At 34.3% G+C, this 20,451-nt stretch overlaps 1 protein-coding gene across 2 annotated transcripts; it reads right to left on the bottom strand.

The window, feature by feature from the left end:
* Positions 1 to 432: 432 nt before the first annotated feature.
* LOC132276254 (probable thimet oligopeptidase) lies at positions 433 to 19,719 on the bottom strand. Of its 2 annotated transcripts, XM_059777604.1 has the most exons (20): positions 19,320 to 19,719; positions 19,064 to 19,185; positions 18,563 to 18,726; positions 17,234 to 17,324; positions 13,666 to 13,845; positions 12,632 to 12,712; positions 10,566 to 10,643; positions 8,524 to 8,616; positions 6,564 to 6,644; positions 6,259 to 6,421; positions 6,043 to 6,163; positions 5,874 to 5,943; positions 5,201 to 5,308; positions 4,429 to 4,526; positions 4,295 to 4,340; positions 3,624 to 3,720; positions 1,587 to 1,660; positions 1,403 to 1,507; positions 915 to 995; positions 433 to 699 (listed from the first exon to the last, which is right to left on the bottom strand). In XM_059777604.1, the coding sequence occupies exons 1-20, from the start codon at positions 19,444 to 19,446 to the stop codon at positions 589 to 591; spliced, it is 2,091 nt and encodes a 696-aa protein (XP_059633587.1). In that variant the 5' UTR covers positions 19,447 to 19,719; the 3' UTR covers positions 433 to 588. The 2 variants fall into 2 exon arrangements, with proteins under 2 accessions (XP_059633587.1, XP_059633588.1); XM_059777605.1 differs by lacking the exon at positions 19,320 to 19,719 and having other exon boundaries at positions 17,234 to 17,332; positions 18,563 to 18,692; positions 19,064 to 19,186.
* Between the last annotated feature and the right edge of the window lie 732 nt (positions 19,720 to 20,451).

Here is a 20,451-nt window from a genome sequence, read left to right as displayed (position 1 = left end):
TCCCCAATAAACGGACCCTATCATGCTTAAACCATCACAACCCTTTTCATAATATCCAGCACTCCAAGCAATTCAATGGGATAGATAGATAGTACAGATAAGCATCATGAGTATTCTCAAAGGAATGGCATTTCAGTTGTTGATATGAGGATACCAAGTTGCCACAGAAATTGGAGAATGTTCAAGCTAAATCAAACCTAATGACCAAAAGGAACGAATCATTGTTTCGATACGATTCTCCATTTCACCATTCTAACGAATGGATGAGAGGAACAAAAAAAAAAAAAACCCAAAGTCTTGAGCGACAATATATCTGCACCGTGCTCATGAACCTAGTTTTATATGAATATATGCATATCATAATTACAGTTTTACAAATAAACCAATAGATTGTTCATCAGACAGATCAGCTCAAGAACACTACAATTAAGATTTTACTGCAACTAAATTGATTACAAAAAGGAGATCCATTACAATGATGAATAAAAGTTACTGCCACTGTTTTTAGCATCAAGGGTTTCTTTCTACAAGAAATAAAAGAATTAAAAAAAAAAAAAAAAAAATCATTAAAATTTCCAATGATTATCATTACAAACCAAATGCAGCTTTGTCATCGATAAAAGCTTGGATTGATGGTTCTCTTCCTAGAAAATCCGTCAGAATCTCTACAGGATCCTTTGCTCCTCCAGGAGCCAACACCTGTCAAGAGAATGAAAATATAAATTAATATTGTAATTTCTATACAAGGAAAATATATTTGAGGCATATCATATATACCCAAGCGCAGTGTGTCAAAGGAAGACTTTGAGGCAATGCTTTAACCATAAAATACAAGGAAAAAAAAAACAGGAAAAAATTTAACTAATTTGTCTAAATTTTGTTGGCCAATTAGTTTATTGAAGTAACTTGATTACCTTTTTCCTGAATTGCATGCCTGCATACTGATTGAAAAGATCATCACGAAACTTTGAAGCAAATATATCAGCAGCAAAAACCTAGAGAGGCATCAGTAACATTTATTGCAGGTGTCACAAATAAAGGAGCAAAAAACTCCAGACGAATGACAGAACAGTAACAAATAACGACAACGCATCACACATAGTTGAGTAATGAAAAATTAGATATGTGATATTCACACCTCATTATTATATTCTTGCACTCCACTTAGATTTTTCAATAAGAAAAATTACATAATTACACAAAAGTAAAGTGTATTAGTATTTTTTGGATAATAGTGGAGTGTGAGAGTGCTTTAAAGCACAAAATTATATGCCATTTCCCTTTTTAAAATAGGAGTGTGAATATCATTTGCCAAAAAAAGTCGATAGTCACAGAAAATGCAAGCAGGGAGATGAAATGTGCTGCTGAAAACATGGATTGCAAGAAAGGAGTGGATTCAAACCTCACTCCAAATGCGACTGTAGCAAGCAGCTTCATAGCCAATAGCACTACGTAGAAAACATGAAGCTGGATTGGTTCCTTCTAACATTGGCAATCCCAACATTACCTGAATAAACAGATTAAGATGTAAAAGTGGTGACCATAATTTTACCTTTATAGTTGAGAACTACAGAGGCAGCTACTACCTTTTGATGGAGATGCTTGAATAACCCAACCATGTCAACATTTTCGGTGGAATGTATGATCTGATCAAAAAGACCTGACAACAAATGCACGATTTCAATGACAACGATATACTTCTATACGCCATTAACTTGTACTTTTAATACAAAGTTACAAGTTTAACATGCATTGAACAGTTGAGTTGGCCACTTAAATTCATTTAGCCAGTTTGCAATTGGATTTGCGGACTTTAAACAAATGGATTGTCCAATCGGGTTTAGCCTTCCAGATTTCTGTTCTCAACTAACTGAATCTTTTACTTTACATCTTATAGTTTCAATAAAGCTGGTGACAGTAGTCCAAACAGTCGTTAGTGAAGCTAGTGTCTCTAGTCAGAGCATTCCTCAGTAACTGGATAGGTCCAAAATATTCTATGAATGACAAATAAGCAATGAAGGGCCGGCTCAACAGAAGCTTAGGCCTAAGGCAAAAAGTTTAGAGGAGGTTTTTTGATATTTAATGTACTAATATAATTAATACTAACTCTGTATATTGTTGAAAATTCTTATTTATAGTCAATTCTTCTTGATTGCAGAAATTCTACTTCATTCCGAAAAACTCGGTATTTTATTTACGAAATCTTTGTTGATTTTTTTATTTTTTATTATCTTTTAAAATTTATCAAGAGCATCTTTTTGAGATTGAATTAATTAATTCTCTCTCTGCTTAAGTTTTTCAGATCCAAATTGACATTTTCTCATAAACATATGTATAGATAGAATATATTTACAATCAAAATAAACAAGATTTTATTATGAAAAAAAATACTAAGATATTTACAATCAAAATAAACACGATTTTATTATGAAAAAAAAAAATACGAAGACTAAGATATATATATATACCAACGGACCAATGGCCTAGCGATACCGACCTTTTACTTCCCAAAGGGAGGTTAGGGGTTTAAGTCTCAAAAGAGACGTGTGTGTGAGTACCAACTAGGAAAAAAAAAAAGATATATATATATATTAAATAACAATAGGAGTTTCTATTGGCTTATAATTGATTGAAGGGCAACGTTGGGAGAAGCCTTGTCCATATTCTATTGATCGTGTGAAACTGCAAGAGTGTTGGATATTTTACAGATTCCTTAATCCTATCTTACATTTATGGATAACTTACAAAAGTGACTTTCTCATAGAGATTATTATCAAATTAAGATTAAGTTAAACCACATTATAAGTAGAGTTTACAAGAATATGAAAAGGTATGGGAGTAGAGAAATAATAGGAAGAGAAAGTCTAAAATAAATATAACAGAAGTGTGAGTTAAGGAAAAACAAAACAAAAAAAGGTGCAGAAACAAATTTGTTTTACATTGAGCTGGCACTGCAACTATGAAAAGAGTGAGCACCTCCAAGACGCTTTCACATCCCTTTATGGTTCTTCTCACATCTCATTGAGGAGAAAAATTCTAGCAAGCAAGAGCTATCGAGACCGGTAATCGTTGTTTCAAGTATGAAAAACCAGAAGTGATTGATGGATCCACTTGTCCATATGGTTGTTTGCATCAACTTCTAAATATTTACTAAAATGAAGATTCTCCTCTTAAAAGAAAATTCTGTTTTGAAATTTTATTTATAACTAGTTAAAGAAGAAAATGAAGAACTTACAAAATAATAATAATAATAATAATCAAATTGTTTATCAAAAAAAATTATTTTCAAATTCTAATGGATTTTCTCCATATATTTCCCTAGGGTGAAGAGTACGAACTGAGGTCAATTTTTTTTTTTTTTCTATTCACTAACAGAAGGATGTTATGAAAATGTCTGACCCCATTGCTAAACTGGATAGTTTTCAATACAGACCGAATTGCCTTGGCAAATCTGAATTATAAATACATGTAGCTTCTACTTTTTCTTATTGTTGCGGTAATTGAATATATCCTAGCCAACATTTCTTAACCCGTAAAAGGCCTTCCACATGAACTACACATCTATTTCCTCTATGTGGAGAAAAGTAAATTTTCAGTTTCAAGAAAGACATAATAGGACTTACAGTAAAGAATTTCTTGCTTCAATTTAAGCGCTGAAAAAGAACATCGCCACCTTTTCAAGGCTTTACATATTTCATCCTTGATGGGCTTCGTGATATCCTACAAATCGTAGACATAACAAATTAAATATGACGCAAAGGACCATTTTTTGAAATTGGATCTATCATGATCTGTTAATCATTAGGGGTCCTTGCCTGGGGCAATGATAAAAGTTCAAGCATAAATCTGAGGTCGCAAGTTCAAGTCTCAGAGGAGCCACTTTGTGTTAAATGATACAAAAGGTTAGATATGTCTCCAACGTCCCAGTAACCCGGGTAGGTGGGAGAACATACACCATGTAATGTAATGTGTAATATGATTTGTTAACCATTACAATATATAGGCTAGACTCACAATTTTATTACTAAAATTTACTGGTTGTTCATCAGATCCCTATATACAAAAGTATAAAGGCTTATGACACACACACAGCTCCTCACACACAAAGTATCATGCACTCTGGAGACAAGTTATTTTAACAGAATAGTTTAGAAAACCAAATATCAAGTCTAAGCACCATTCTCAAATATGAAAACATGACATCAAATTTGACAAAATAGTTGTGATAAATCACATATTAGAAGTCTAAGCATCATTTTCAAATATTAAAACAGACATCAAAAGCATGCATCACCTGATGGAAACCAGATAACAACTTTAGAGAAAGGCTTTCATAGCACCTGTGCACAATATTTCCAAAAGCATGGCGTCGTAAGTTTGTGTTCTTTTGTCTAATTAAAATAAGCAACTGTAAACTTATCAGCTTACCAGTTTTCTAACATCTGTGCAGGGATCTCCACGAAGTCAGGATCAAGTCGTAACCCAGAAAATTTAGGAAATGATGCATTATTGCAAATATGATGAACCTAAAAGCTCATCAGAAATGATAAATTGTTATTCGACACCAAAATCAAGCCACAATAGTCATTATGATAAATCACAGTTGCTTTGATAACAAGTCTTGACACTTGTCAAGAGGATACATTAGATAAAATTATGCACTTGTATTCAAGTAAAGCCAACAACTGTTTGAAACATTCATGGGTTTGATATATCATGACCTGCCTGAAACTTTTTAGCTCAGAATAGCTTTTATAGTGTAGAAAATTAGGTTTTTTTGTTTTTTTATTCCGATAGAGAATAGGTAAAAAAAAAAAATGCAAGGATAGATAATCTGGCACCTCATTTCTGGAGTACATTACATGTTTTTTTATTCCGGTAGAGAATAGGGGTAAAAAAAAATGCAAGGATAGATAATCTGGCATCTGACTTCTGGAGTGCATTACCCAAAAGGTGAATTCAAATAGCCACACTATTTGACAAAAATTAACTTATACTCTGATTTAATACAGAGACTTTTTTTTGGGTAAGGACACATTGGGTCAGAAGAAGGGTCCAAAATAGATGGAAGTAATAAAAGAAGTGGAGCGTTACAGAATGTTTGGGAGTGCAAATACCATTAGACTATTATAATAGGACTAGTAGAAGACGAACAAAATACTTCTAAAGAAATTATGTGTCAAGGTGAAGGTCAACATACCACATGGCCAAACTCATGAAAAAGATTAACCACTTCAGAGAATCGTAATAACCCAGGATGACCATCAACTTCCTTTTGGAACTGGGAAATAAGTAATGCCACGGGAATCTGGATACAAAATATAGCCAAACAAAAATTATTACAAAAAATAAAAATAAAATAAATAATAAATAAAAAAATAAAAACCATGTAATAAATTTGGTATATTTGAAAGTTGAAGTCTCCCATAAATTTTAAGAAGAATTTTTACATGCACATAAAGATGAAAACACAAAGAGCAGACCCGGCTCCTCATCAGAAGTGTTGGTGGTTCTTGAATGGTTCAAAAGGCGTGGTAGGGATGGCACTAGAGATGGTGGTAGTGGTGGTGTAAGTGCAGCTGACGGTATTGGTGGTGGCAATGTTAGCAAGGCAAATATAACAACTGTGAAGGAGATAATGTCACTGATTGTAGAACTAAGCTGATCAAGGTGCTAAGATGGTATGATAAAGTTCATGGTGGAGTGAGTGTAGGGTAGGAGTGTGCACAATCATAGAGGAGCTGTTATCATGGAAATAATATGAAGAAAGGGAATAATATATTTAACACCAAATGAAAAACATAACGTTTATATTTATAAAAAAAATTCATATTTAAAATTCAAGATGACTGATAATGAAATATAACAATCACCTGTCTGGCACTATTGACGAATGAACCATTTTGAAGAGCCACAACGCAGGTGTGACCATATTTTCCATCCCTGCTTACAGATACAACAAATTCATTTTATTCTAACTCATATAAGTTAATCAACAAAAATGTATTGACCCAAAATTAAATTCATAGGTAATAATTGAACCTGGAGTACATATCAAGGTAGAAATGACCCAAAAGTTCACTAGAACTTAAGTCAAAAACCGAATAAAGGTGCACATCACAGTGCCAAACCTCTGCATCTGCAACTTCCTCAATTCGGAAGCCTGCCCAATGCAAAGGAAAGTCAGAGCTCATCATATATGAGATGAAAAGGTTGAGTGAATTCTGAGTTCCAGAAAAATGAATATTATAGAATTACAGAAAAGGTCTTGACATATTTTGAAGATCCCAGACAGAACCAGATTGACAGGAAAGTACTGCTTAACAGCTGCAAAGTCCAGATCAAACTGTTGTTCCTCAGCCCTCTTCACATAGTATGGTAGATCCTCAATCCCAAAGGGAAAATCCCCTTCCTCTTTCTTCTGAAGTGTCCAAATACACAAATTATTACATGAACACTTGGTATTTGATGACATAGACCACTGAAAAACAAGCCTTTAAATACTTTTTTATAGAGTAAGTTCTCGACAGGACAAGTTATACGTAAACCCGACTATAACTAACCTTCAAGTCTTTCAATATAGTAAATTCTTTAGACGCGGAGTCAGTTAAACCAGCAGAGATGTCCTCTAAGAACTCAAATACCTGAAAATAACAACATGCTCATTAGGAAAAATTAGTTTCATAAAACAAGGGTTGTGAAAGAGAAAATACAATAAAGAGATCATCAAAAAATAAGAGAAATGAGAAAGAATAAAAAAAATTAGAGATCAATTGCACGAAATTTTAATATTATTCTAGATAATTCATGGTGATTTGTATACCATTATAAGCTGGCCCAATAATTATCTGATGACCGCAGGGAAGAGTGTTTCTTTTCCCTTCTAGTCAATGTTGATCTTTATTTATTATGGTTTTCTTACTAAATCAATTCAATAATAAGAAGATAACATCTCTAAAATTTATCAATTCGGGACCTTTCATTAAGCCATATTGTAAAATAATTCATCAAGGAAAGTCTTACTTAAATCCACATGAAATCACACCCGTAAGTTACATGTGAATTCCACCAATAAAGTTAGAAGCACCCATTTTGTCTATCTAGAGAAGCAATTTATGCGGATAAAGCTATCTATGCAATTTAGAGTTCTTTCATGTTTAAGGCATAGCTGCATAACCAATAAGTTTTTAGAGAGTTTGGTCGAGAATCATACTTTTTTTATTATCTGTAGAATAAATATTATTTTTGAGGCATCAATCCACCATTGGGACATATCAAAATGAATATGGGAATTGTTTAAAACAATAAACGGTTCTGAAGCCCATTTTAGCCCAATTGAGTCCGTGTTTATATTTTGAAGTTCCAAGAACCCAACAGAATTTAGGCAATCCTGTAGTTATTTGAATGACTTTAAGGCTCATGAAAAATATCTTATGCTATCACAAAAACAAGAAGCAAAGCTTTTCCAACTACTTGGGGTCAGCAACATGAATCTTATTTTTTCTATTCTGTTTAAGGTCATATCCTCAGTCAAACCACATGGTATCATATACTTCCTAACCCTACCCATGTTAATTTTGGTATTCCCATTCCCCTGGCATTACTCTCATTGTGGACCCATGTCACTCATCCTTACTGGTACATTTAGTGACCTTCTTTGCACGGCCAAATCACCTTAATTGATTTTTTTGTCTTTAATGGGTGCTACTTCAACCATCTCACAAATGTGTTCATTTCTAATTCTGCATTTCTTGTCTTCCTGCATATTCATCTCAACATTCGCATTACCGCCATGCTCACTTTGTGCATATGTTGTTTCTTAATTGCCCAGCATTCTGTCTCACATAGAATGGCTGGTCTAATAGTTCTTTTTTTTTTTTTTTTTAAATCTTCTCTTTTAATCTTATAGGGATACGTTGATCACGCAATATTCTAGATAGACTCCTCCATTTAACCCATCATGCCTTGACTATATTAGTTATTACCATCATCTCTAATTTTTGATATGTTATTACCATCATCTCTAATTACTCTTTCACTGTGAATAATTGAACCTAAATAGTGGAAACATTGACAACAACTCCAAAAACAAGGCAACTAAAATTTGAATTCCCTTGTTAACAAACCAAACATAAATTTGTACAACTAAAATGTCTGGCCACCTCTCAAAGTGGTAACAATTTAAACTTCGCATTGTACAATTAGCCCCCACCCGCACCAAACCAATGGCACTATAAGTTGGCATGTAAAAATGTAGACATATACATGGGTCTCACACAAGTGGGCCAAACTGACCCAACTTGACTGCTAAAAGGAACAAGTCGATTGATTGGGCAGCGTGATTAATCAACGATCAAATGATCCATCAAGACAGGATGAAAACTGAAAAGATGTACTCGAAATTACACAAACATAGTAACCACGAAAAATAAAAAATAAAAAAAGTTCCCTAGTTGGAACATCTAAAAATTGCTCCATGTAGTACAAATATTGCTAAATTAAAAACTATGAACTAGTGCAAACCTTTGAGGATGACTTTGCCATTCTAAGATCAACAGCATAATCTGCATAGTTTGAGTAGCCAAGCAATCTAGCAAATTTATGGCGCAATTTTACCTACACATATGATACAAGATCAATGCCATCTGGCTTTTAGAAACTATCATGCATCCAAGTGTATGACAGCAAGAAATGTGAGTATACAATGAGTTATGACATAGTAAAACATATATTTATTGTATACAAATTGGAATGTTCCGACTTCCAACATGGAAATAAGTAATAAAAAAGACTGGAATCCACACATGCATAAGGTGGTTTCTATTGCTTCGTATCAATTACTAGTCACACCTTAATTCATTCACTGCAATCATATTCCTGTCATGCTATCCAATAGCATTGGATTTCTAGTCATCAATAAAACTACAAGACTTGTAACTATGTCTTTGAACATGCTATTAATTTGCAATATATTCCTCAAATCACCTAGAGCCCAACATTAAAAACTTTAAATAATTTCAACAACTAAACAATGCTAGCAACAGCTCATTGTATAAAAAATATGAAAAGATGAAAAACTAAACATTAAAGTTAAAACTTAAAAGAGGGGTTTTTGAATATAGTTGATATAATAAAAGAAACGATCAACAAAAACATCATCCTTTTTGTTTTGTCCCTATCTTTTACGACTTCTATAACTAAATAAATGCATCTAAAAGAATACAACTAAAAGATTTAATTTCAAATTGAAAGATATCTTACTTCTGCTTTATCTTCCTGTAACTAAAGAATTTCGTGCTTTAACTTAATAACGGGGAGAATTGGTCTAATTAGTGCAAATTTAGCATAAACAAAACTTTTGGGACATGTTGGTTGCATTCACTTATCAATTGATAGACAATCTAATAGATATATAAAAATATGTTGACTGGAGACAAACTAGTTATAAAAAATAATTAAATATATGATTCATTGTTTGGTACAATGGTGAAAGTTCATACCGTCAAGCATGAGAACAATATTTTAAATACTGAGAGCTATTTTATGCAAATTCATACAAAAAATTAGGTCTATATCAAATTTACTCCCAATTCCAAGCAACCACCTCCCAGCACCCCGATTAAAAGACCACACAGGATAAAATCCCTTTATCCATAAAAAGGCAATCTTTTTGAAACTAGTAAAACAGATTCTCTAAATTTTAGTTATATTTTTCATATTAACCATATTTAAGACCTAGTTTGCATTTGATTATATAGATTGCATATTCAACCATCAGGCCAAAAGCTAGATTTTTCTTTTTGACAAGTAACACAAATCATAAATGTTAAAAAAGAGGAACTGGATTTCTTTGGAGTAATAATAATTAATCCAATTATGATTACGGTACTCATTTAGAAAGAAACGTAATAAATGCAAAGAAGAGGCATCCTTTAAAACTTTTAATTTTTTGTTTTTTTTTTAAAAAAAAAAACTTTTAATTTTTCATTGCACTATATCTGCTGAAGCATTTTAATACTCGTATAAAAAATAGAGATATACAAAGTAGCACTAATTATTATGGTATTAAATAATGATGAGTCAGAATATAAAAACTTTGGTAGTATCAGAAAATAAATTTGGATTTATGTCAAGTAGGTCAATAATTTCAGGCTATTTACTTATTCAGTCAAAAGACAAGACCTGAAAGAACAAGATGCTTTGTTCCGTGGATCAGAACATATATACACCCAGTAAAAGAGAGAAAGGTTGCATTACTAAATGACAGGACATGTACCATGCCCAATCCATTAACAAGTCAAACAGCAGGAAAAAAAAAAACAAAACAAAACTTTCAGACACCAATGCCGACAACAAGGTAATGGCGAGCTACAAATCAGAAAATAATAGCTACATTAACAAGCAACTTGAACTGAACACAAAAGTAGTGAGCAAATGTACAAAAGAAAGTTAAATAGTAACACGTTGTGAAGGAACAAAGTTTCTCAATATTGTGATGGTAAAACAACACCAATTTATATCCAATTATGATACCAATTGCAAAAGAATTGTCCATTCTGCATTACCAGACTTTCTAAGACAGAAAGATTGACTTCACATCTCCGCCCATAGGAGACAGCTACAACCCGCCTTGTTAATCCTACCTTCACAAGCACAAAATGGAACTTGTAATACTCCCATATATATAATATTCTATAACATAGTAGAAAGTAGAACAAAAACCGTGATTTAACAAGAAATAAAAGGATATGGCTATGCACTGCAGAAGGCTGCTAAAGTGTATGGGAGTGCTCAGAAACTATGCTCCAACAGGAAAAATAAAAAATAAAAATAAATAAATAAACTATGACCCAAGAAATCAACAAAGTATTGGAGGAGAAAGAAACCCCCACATAACTACAAAATAAGGGACTCAACAACAAATGAAATAAGTAACTCACTAACAAATCTATTGACTTATGAAAAGCCGATCCACTCATTCAAAGGTCCACTTATTACAGTCTTTCAAAATATTTCCATGTAACGCATAATGTTCTTCCTTTTGCTCCTCCCTGGCCCTTTTATTAAAACAGAAGCTTTGCCCTTTACCTACAAACTAAACAACCGACCCAGGAATCACACTACGTCTGGAGATCAAGAAAGAATAAAAATGAACGTAGCTGAACAAGAGTGTTGGAATGGAAGAATAACAATATAAAGAAAGAAAGAACAAGAAAGAGAGAAATCTTGGGAAGGTAGGAGTGGCACCAGTTGATGAGAAAAACCGCCAAACGTGATTTGACCATGTACAATGCAGACCTGTTAATGGTTTCACACACCAATAAAACTGTGACTAAAAGATCTAAAAGGAAAACCAAAAGAACATGAGTTAAGGCTATGGGAAAGGATGTTGTGGGCTCGAATTTGGTCAAAGACAAGGCTTTACCTAGAGTAGACCAGCAACAGTTCATGTAGTCAACCCCCAAAACACAATTTACCCAAGTGAGAAAAAAAAATAGGCAAACCAAAATATCCAGGATTGTAATATCTTAATTGAGGTAAGCGTACAAGCATTAACAAAGACTCACACAAAATGAAATGTATCCAGAGTAACCATTTGAAAGAGTCAACCATTCGACGATGTATTACTAAAGATACAGGGATAAATAAAAGGGTTGACACAAAGAACAGAAGAAGAATGTAGTTGATTACATAAAGCTGGTCTTAAAACTAAATCGAACATGTGAAAAGGACAAAATGTAGACAAAGAACATGGTTGAAGCTCCTGATAAAGGACATGATTGCCTTCAATTTAACCAAAGATTGATTTTACAAGGAGTTGTTTGGAAAACAAAAAATCCATGTAGCCAATCCAAGTAGTTGAGGCTCGCTGTTCTCCACTCTTTCATCTAGATTTCAAGACTCCATCTTTTCCAACATTAACCAATTTCTTTACTCTCTTTTTTCCCCAGGCCACTGTCACTCTTTCTAATTTTACTCTTCCTTTTTCTTTTTGATAGTTTCCCAAGATACAATATATATATAATTTAAGAAGGATAATAACAAGAAAATGCATGGTGGCAACGAAAGGAGGATGTTCCGCAAACTGGTCAAGTAAAAATTTAAAGACTGTTTCTCATAAAAAAAATATATATTAAAATGGAATACTAAATAAAGATAGGTAATTGGAATTCTAAAAGAATGGGCAAAACATTATAGAAATGGGACCTAAAATTACCAAACCTTTTAAAGAGCCACACTAACCATTACAGCGAAATTAGACTCCCGTGTTCTCATGAATTTGATCATTTTTTACTGCTTCAACCTATCCAATATCATTTGAACTTTGATCCAGGGAATGGGTCTATCCAAAGAATTTCTGAAAGGTAGCAATAAGGTATTTCAACCCCCTTAAGCAACATATAGACTTCTTAGTTACTAAAAATATGACCGAGCCTAAGAAATTTCACCATTATTTAGATCATTTGAGTTTCTCCCCAGCTAATTAACTAACTCAGCATGAAAAGAAAAAGAAAAAAATAAAACTTCTACTACTAGTAACAGTATTAAGAGAATTTGTGATGCCAGAGAACTAAGTTTAGAAGACGAGATGGAAGGTTGGCACATTTTACATGATACATAAAGTTTGTACCTTACAGAGCTCAAGCACAGGTGAAACATGATGACTTCTCAAGGTGACCTTGAATTTACCAGTTCGAGCTTTTTCTAAGCTCTGCACAGAAACATATCCAAAAGTTATTGCAGAAAAAAAATAATAAAAAATAAATAAATAAATAAAAAGGAAAAAGAAAAAACACAACAAATGAAAATTGTTTGCTCATTTAAAATCTGCTACTAGTTTAACTTAACACGCAACCATATGCACTAAAAAAACAATGGGCTGGATAAAGAAATAGAGAAAAAGTTTAAAGATAATAAGTGCTAAAAACATTACAAGTTGGCTTTGGACAAGCCCAGAACTGTTCAAATTCCAACCTGAAAACCTAATTACTTTAATTTACAAAATTATAAGATACTGCAGTTGGATGCACACCATTTAAATATGAGTGTTGTGCCCATGAAACCAGGCAGGTTGAAATCAAATTTTACCAACTTTACTCTGTCTCAGAAACAAAACTACCATCTCAAACTAATTATATGACAGCATTTGTGGGTTCATGGCATTCATGTTTAACCAGCCAAAATTTTCATACTTCAAAATCCAATCTTCATTTAGATCTAAATGAACAAGAAAAATATGATATATCTAGTGAAGGCATACAATAATTGATTGGCTTATTGCGTCCAAGATAAATATCAAACCATACTTTAATGGTGCCGCTCTTCCACCTTCCACAATGAGTGATATTACATTCCACATCACAAGTGAAGAAACGCATATCAAATTACACGTTACAATGAGTGATGTTACTTCATCTGTAACCAAAGAAAGCGAACCAAGGTACACGCCAGAATTTTAAGGTGCTAATTTTAATCTTCCATTTTGAGAGATTTCACTGCTAATAACCATGCACCAAACAATAGATCATCCCAACAAAAATTAGGTAATAAAATTAACCAAATCATAATTATAGGAGGAGAGAGTTTAGAAAATTCTTCACAAAAAATTGCTCATGCATTCAAGATGGTACGATTGGATAATAAGAGAAAATGATGATATTTAACCTTCAGAAACTCTGGTGGTAATCCAAGTAGCTCTGTCTCATTGAAAAGAAGAGATGTACTGTCATCATTCAGATTTCGGATATATCGCATACTTAGCTCATCTATTTGAGCCTTCAACCGCTGCAATTCCTCTCTCTTGGTTAAGGTAAGATTCAATCCATTGCGTTCAAAGTCTCTAACCTGTCACTGAATATTACAGAATAAATATTTGAACCTAACAGTTGAAACAGCTTCAAATAAAACTTTGTTTCTTAAATTAGGAATACAAACCATCATCGATAACAAGCAATCAAATGGAAGGAAATGTAGTTATTCTAATAATAAATGAAAATTGTACAAATACTTTGAATAATTCTCAGAAATGAATGTGTGTGTGTGTATTTCATTACACTGTGTGTGAACATTGGACAAATATAGATAAATGGAAGAGTAGAATAGATCAAGGTTTTATGCTGTCAAATTACAGATCTTCTCTTGCATTATTATAGATTGATGGCCAGCTTGTTGAGGAATTGGGTCTTAGCTCTAGAATGGACACACCCATGGAAACTAATTCAAGTCAGAGTGGGGTAACTCAAATAAAATGGAGGAGCAAGGAAGTGAATTGGTGGTAATCCAAGGATCATGAGCTCCAGCAAAGGGTTCCACTATGGCTTAGAAAGCATTGCTTCTCAGTAGGCTAGACCATTTTAGTAGGTAGTCAGACAATTGAGGGGACTTGGACTATGAGGGACAAGGGTTAAGTGTCTAAGATCCAACTACAGTATTGCACTTAAGGAGGTTTGGACTATGAGGGACAAGGATAAAGTTTCTAAGACCCAACCAAAGCATTGCTAACTGTAGTCCCCGTGGAGCCTATACTATCATGTTCAGATTTAGACCTTATGCATAAGCATTTTATCATGGGCTCCTTTACACCAACAATATGACCTTCCTAGAAACAATACAGCCAATGACAATCAACTCTGGTCTTCATTTTGATATCCACTACATTTTTCAGATGAATTATCTAAACCTTCCAAAAAAAAAAGTAAACAATTGGAATCATCTTCACAAGTTTGATTATGTGATGTTTCATCCAAATACAACAATCCAAACATACAATATTACAATAATTATACTTAAAATCCATCCTAGCTCCAGCACCTATACAATCATAGGTACAATACATACAAATGGTAGACTGTGAGATCAATCCCTCATTTCCCTTCCCATTTTAGCAACTTTTCTAATAACAAAATAAAACATCCACACACTAAATGAAATACCCACCTCAAAGATTATAGTATATAAATGTTAAGAGGGGAGACTTGTCCCACATCGGATCCGGATGGGAAGTGAAATGGGTATAAATGGGTTGGGTTTTAGCCCCACCTAATAGCTTAAGCTTTTGGGTAAATGGGCAAGCGCTCACCCGTTACAGTTAGTATTAGAGCCAGACTCAGTCTTTGATCAGGTGCCACGCCAAGCGCTCGACCCAGAAGACGTCCGGGTGTGCCATCCGGGTTGGCAGGGTGGCCCAACCGCAACGAGGGCGTTGCAAGTTTGCGTGGGGGAGAATATTACAAGGGGAGACTTGTCCCACATCGGATCCAGATAGGAAGTTCAATGGGTATAAGTAGGTTGGGTGTTAGCCCCACCTAATAGCTTAAACTTTTGGGTCGAATCGCAAAGCACTTACCCATTACAACAAACCACTTTAAACTTTATAAAAGTTGGCTTCAAAAGATACCCCTCGAGAAGCACGCCTGAAAAAACAATTTTTTGATCTGCAGCTTTGTAGAAAGAGAAATAAACCTACTTCTGAAATAAATGACCTAAATATCTTCAACAGCATAAAAAGATGGAAGAAAGGCAAAGGATAATATATTTTAATCTTAAATCCCTTAAAAAGGCTTTGGAAACTTTTTATGGAAAGAGGGGAGGGGGGACAAACAATAAAAAAAGGAGTTGACAGCTTACTGAATCACACAAATCGTGCTAGAATCATGAATCATGTGAGTCTCTTTTGATTCACATTGATAAATTGAGATTTCTTACACTATTGGAATTGCCTAACAATTCATATCAAAGATGGGTAGATTTAGACTGAGTCAGAAGATGCGAATTGTGAACCGTAAGGCTTTAACAACTATGGAACCATCCTCTTTGCTTCTTTATAGGTTAGGGACTTCATAATAGCTAGGGTTATGACTAAGTTGAAAAAACATTATCAACATTCAAAAATAATCCCATCCATGCATTTTCAAACGTAACCCCAAACTACAGGCATTAATGGAAACAAGCATCTTATGCAATAAGACCTCCTCTCAACCATAGAAAATCCAAACCAACATCTTTTGTTTTCATTTTAAGTGGTCATACATTTTTTTTGGATGAAATTAGAATATTAGCATTAATACTCGAACAATAGCAACATGTAAAGGTATTGTAAAGGTACATCTCCAAAAAAAAGGTCATTGCTTGGTGCAACCATAAAGGTTGATCTATATTACAACAAATGCCATGAACCAAGAACAAGTCAAGAATCACGATAGAAAAGTAAACACTTCACACACAAAGATTTACGTGGTTCGGCATAAGCCTACATCCACAATGAAGATCTGACAAAAGTTTTCACTGTGCGAAACAAGAGATTACAAGTTTCAGCCCCAACTCTCTCTCTCTCTCTCTCTCTCTCTCTCTCTTTCCTGTGGTTTTCAGTGTTCTCTCTGTGGCACTCCCCAAATCCTAAACTCCCTAACCCACTTGGCTACAAGAGAGTTCTAAAGCCGTGTCCGCAACCCACAAGAGCAACCGTGGCTTTCCCAAGTCGCAACACAACCGAAGCCCAAACAAAATTCAGGCCACAACATCACAATCTGAAAAGCATGAACACACAGCTCAAATCAAAGGACAGTCATCCCATGCCAATAAGGCCAGAATTTGTCTTTTTACACAGCATAAGCTCCCTGCACTTGAATTGATGTGATCATCACAAGGTAATTGCTGTTTTCAATAAAACTCGTGGCATATGAATGTGTTAAACTAAGCAATCTCAACGAAATATTAAATAGATCCATGCTAGGCTTCCCAAAATTAAGGTTATAACATTAATAATGACGCCTGAAGGTCATGATCATCTATCAAAAATCATTCCATTATTTGGCTTCATTTTATTATACATATACAATCACAAGTCACACAACCATAAATATCCAGTATCTAAGAGTGGTAGTAGATAAAAGCTCGAGAGAACACTGGTGTCAGCATCTAACAGCAGGGACACAGTTTGATAAGTGACATAGAGATTTTTTGAAAATAATAATAATATTTGAAATGAATTCATGCTTTCAATTCTGCATGTAAAAGTGAAGTGCATATACAAAAATGGAACTGTTGGGCATAACTGAAGTTAGTATCAAACATTTGGAATGCTCAATTAACAAGTAAAATGAAGTACATATTTTAAAATCCAGCTAAACCCCCCAGCAAAATGAATATGGGAATGAAACAATAATACAAAGCAAATGATTTGAGAAACTCATAATAATAAATAGCGTGGAAAGAAGCAATTACAATTCCGTACCAGACACTGAGTATAATGTTTAGCTTCAGGGCTCATCCATTCTCCCCTTGCAACAAAAGCTTTGACAACACGGTACACATCTTCACGTTTACTGAACAGCTTGCATGAAATAATGGAATTTAAACATCCAGTAATGATAAGAAGTCACTTGATATACTCTTCAAATTACAACATATCTATTTTCTAATAGGAGTGTTGGTTACTTGGACATGAAATGGAAGTAGGAATAATGAGAACTGCTCTCTGGTAGATAATGTAATACAAAAGCCCTCATACAAGAAACACCCTGAGCAAATTTATTATTAGAGAACATCATCTAGAACTTCTCCCAACTACTTCTGACCAACTAAACTTCTTACATACTCAACTCTGATCTTATTTATCAAAAATGTCCTGGTCTTGCCCTGATTACGTTTTAAACAAACACCCTTAGATCATTCCTCACTTCGTTAAGCACATGTTTGTTAGTCCTGATGATCGTTACAAAGGTTTTTATACGCATCAACAAGTTCTGTCTCATCATGGCCTTCATTCACTTTGAAGATTTGCCATGTTTTCTCTAACACTTCCCTAATTTCTTTAACCCTTGATAGTGTCATCTCAAGAACCCTTTTTTTAGGTATAGGCTGCCCAGCGAAACTAAATCATAAATCCTATAGCTACCTAGCAAAATAATATTTTAGATGATGAACATATTTTTTGTACTTAATGATTCATGAATAACATCATTAAGCCATTCGAACAACCTTATTGAGATACTTTATGAGACATCTCAACGAGAGAACTTTGAAAGTGTTAAATGTCTCACATGCGATAGGAATCTAAATATAATTATGTTGCTCCACCAACAAGTATTCCAAAACCTTGCCATAATTAATGTCTTCCATTGGTAGAGAACCGCAGGAGGACACAGATGGGATTAAGGTGGTTCTTTCTATTTCCATGTTTTCCTATTATATGGGAAAAAAAATCAAAATAAAGATAGAAGACCTCTGAGCCTCTCTTACTACGACCTCTACCCTTTGGCCGGCCATGTCACAAGCATACCGTAAAATCTGTTTTCTTAGAGTTTCATCACTAAGGAACAGGAGCTCATTTATTTATTTATTTCCCTGTCCCAGCTATTAACGGTCACCTTAAAGCTTACCATATACGTCTAATTGCAAAATTGAAGACTAAGGATCTACAATCTTATTAACGACCCTGTCTGCAGTTATCTTAACTATCTCCTCTGTCTTTAAGAGCCCCTTAAAGTGGCACCGTCACATTAGATTTGGGAGCACAGCATTACAAGAACTGACACAACAGCAGCAAAATAAAATGTAAAACCTGCATATTGAAACATGAGCATCTATTCTCCGTTCAGAAGCAACACTTGCTTTGCGCACATCTTCCGAAGTGGACACCAACTTTGGGAAGACACAAGATTGGACCAGCGGGAATTGTTGTGCTTCCAATTCTGCCAATGGTAATATAACATTCTTATATGTGATCTGCAAATTTTACAAGAACCAATATTGAACAAATCCAAATAACAAAAAATATACCCAAAAGAATGAAGTTTTGGAACAGATATTAGTCCCTACTTGCTTCAAATTAACAGGTCTCCTATCTGAAATTTAATGTAACATCAGCTATAATATTTAGTGTCAACAATTTTATATATATATATATCCCACAGTCTCAATTGAAACAAAAGCCAGTAATTTAAAACAAATGAGCCGTGATTCGACTTGACCATGAATTAAAATTACACTCAAAATTATGCAACAAAAACATAAATACTAATAATGGAAGTAATAGACATGTCCTGAGAGTGGGTTGCAGTACCTTGTCGAGGGGAATTGAAGCAACTGCGTCATGAACCTCCTTCGATTTGCCGATGATGCGGTCCGCTAATTTATGTATTTCAGAGGCGGAGAGATTGACAAGAACATTAGACCCCGAAAGATCTGAAATAACCAAATCGAACAAATTAGTATACTATTAGACTGACACATAAATAAGTTGGATGTGTATTTCTAGAGGTGATGTATGTGTGTATATAGAGATATACAGATATATACACACGGAGAGAGAGACGAACCCTTCTTCTTGTGCTTCTTCTTTTGGGCATTGATTGCAGTGATGGCGAAGTTGACGGCTATCGCGAGCAGAGCAGCAGCTCCGGTGAGGGCTAGTAGGTTATTTCTATCCCTCTTTGATTTCGTCATTTTCTCTCTCTATTTTCTGTGTTTCGTTTTCTCTCTCACCAAACGGCAAATGCGAGGGAAATTTGGGTAGGTGAGGGCGGAAAGAAAATTGAGCTTTCAACGTCAGACCAAACGCTACTCCGTACGTTATATAATTTAAGTAGTAATATTTTTTGAAAAAAAAGGGGACGGCGAGCTTGGCGAATGAAACGGAATAATGGAAGGAGATAAGAGCTGTCAATGCCTCAATGGATTGTTTGGGTGTCATGGAAACTATATCCAACCAGGTGATTGGGTTATGCTGCGGCGGAATAAGAAATTCTAGTGCTGTTTGTGTATATGGGTATGACAGAATGAGCCGTATGACCCGCACAAGATATACCAAATTTGCTGGTGATATAACTTTATTGTACAGTTACTAGTTATGACTAAAATTAATTCGCTTGCATGTGCATGTGTCCTCTCTCAATTACATCAAAGCAATGCGGAAAAAATAACTGCACCTGTATGTAAATGGTGCATGATGTAGGTGCAACCAATTGTGAATAAATTTAAGAAAACATGTGCACAACTTTTCTCTCTCTACCCGACTTTTCTCTCTGCTCTCTTTATCCTAGCCGTCGCTCCTCGCCTTCCTCCATCTGCTTTCTTCTCACTCCCTTTTAGGGGAGTGGGGGGTCCTGATCCCGGCTACCCACTGATTAATAATATCAGCATGCTATATATAGTCTATTCCCGGCTACCCACTGATTAATAATATCAGCATGCTATATATAGTCTATTCGGTAGGTGGATTTATGTGAATAAATTTTCTAGAGTAAAGTATTTATGTTATGTTTGGTAATATTGAGTGTGATAATTCAGTGATAAGATATGTGTTGATTGTGGCAAAAGGTCTAGGTTCAAAATACCTACTCTATTACTCATTTGGAATTAGATAAATTTTAATATACAATTTGAATTAAAATTTCCTTCAATTCTAAATTTATTGATTTGTATTAAATTATTTCCATACTTCCGTAATTT

Source organism: Cornus florida, unplaced genomic scaffold, assembly GCF_030987335.1.
Source record: "Cornus florida cultivar Cherokee Brave unplaced genomic scaffold, ASM3098733v1 CherokeeBrave_3.0.0_Hap2_Chr10, whole genome shotgun sequence".
NCBI classification, from domain to species: Eukaryota; Viridiplantae; Streptophyta; class Magnoliopsida; order Cornales; family Cornaceae; genus Cornus; species Cornus florida.
The sequence above is the reverse complement of the archived record's forward strand: the minus strand, read 5'-3'. Positions and strand labels throughout refer to the sequence as shown.

What these genes read in the sequence shown, in the direction of transcription:
- LOC132276254 (XM_059777604.1), bottom strand. Translation starts at nt 19,446, where the DNA reads ATGACGAAATCAAAGAGGGATAGAAATAACCTACTAGCCCTCACCGGA. An exon ending in GAAGAAGCACAAGAAGAAGG is followed by an intron (nt 19,186 to 19,319) that starts GTTCGTCTCTCT and finishes TGGTTATTTCAG; the next exon opens with ATCTTTCGGGGTCTAATGTT. An exon ending in GCTCATGTTTCAATATGCAG is followed by an intron (nt 17,325 to 18,562) that starts GTTTTACATTTT and finishes CAAGCTGTTCAG; the next exon opens with TAAACGTGAAGATGTGTACC.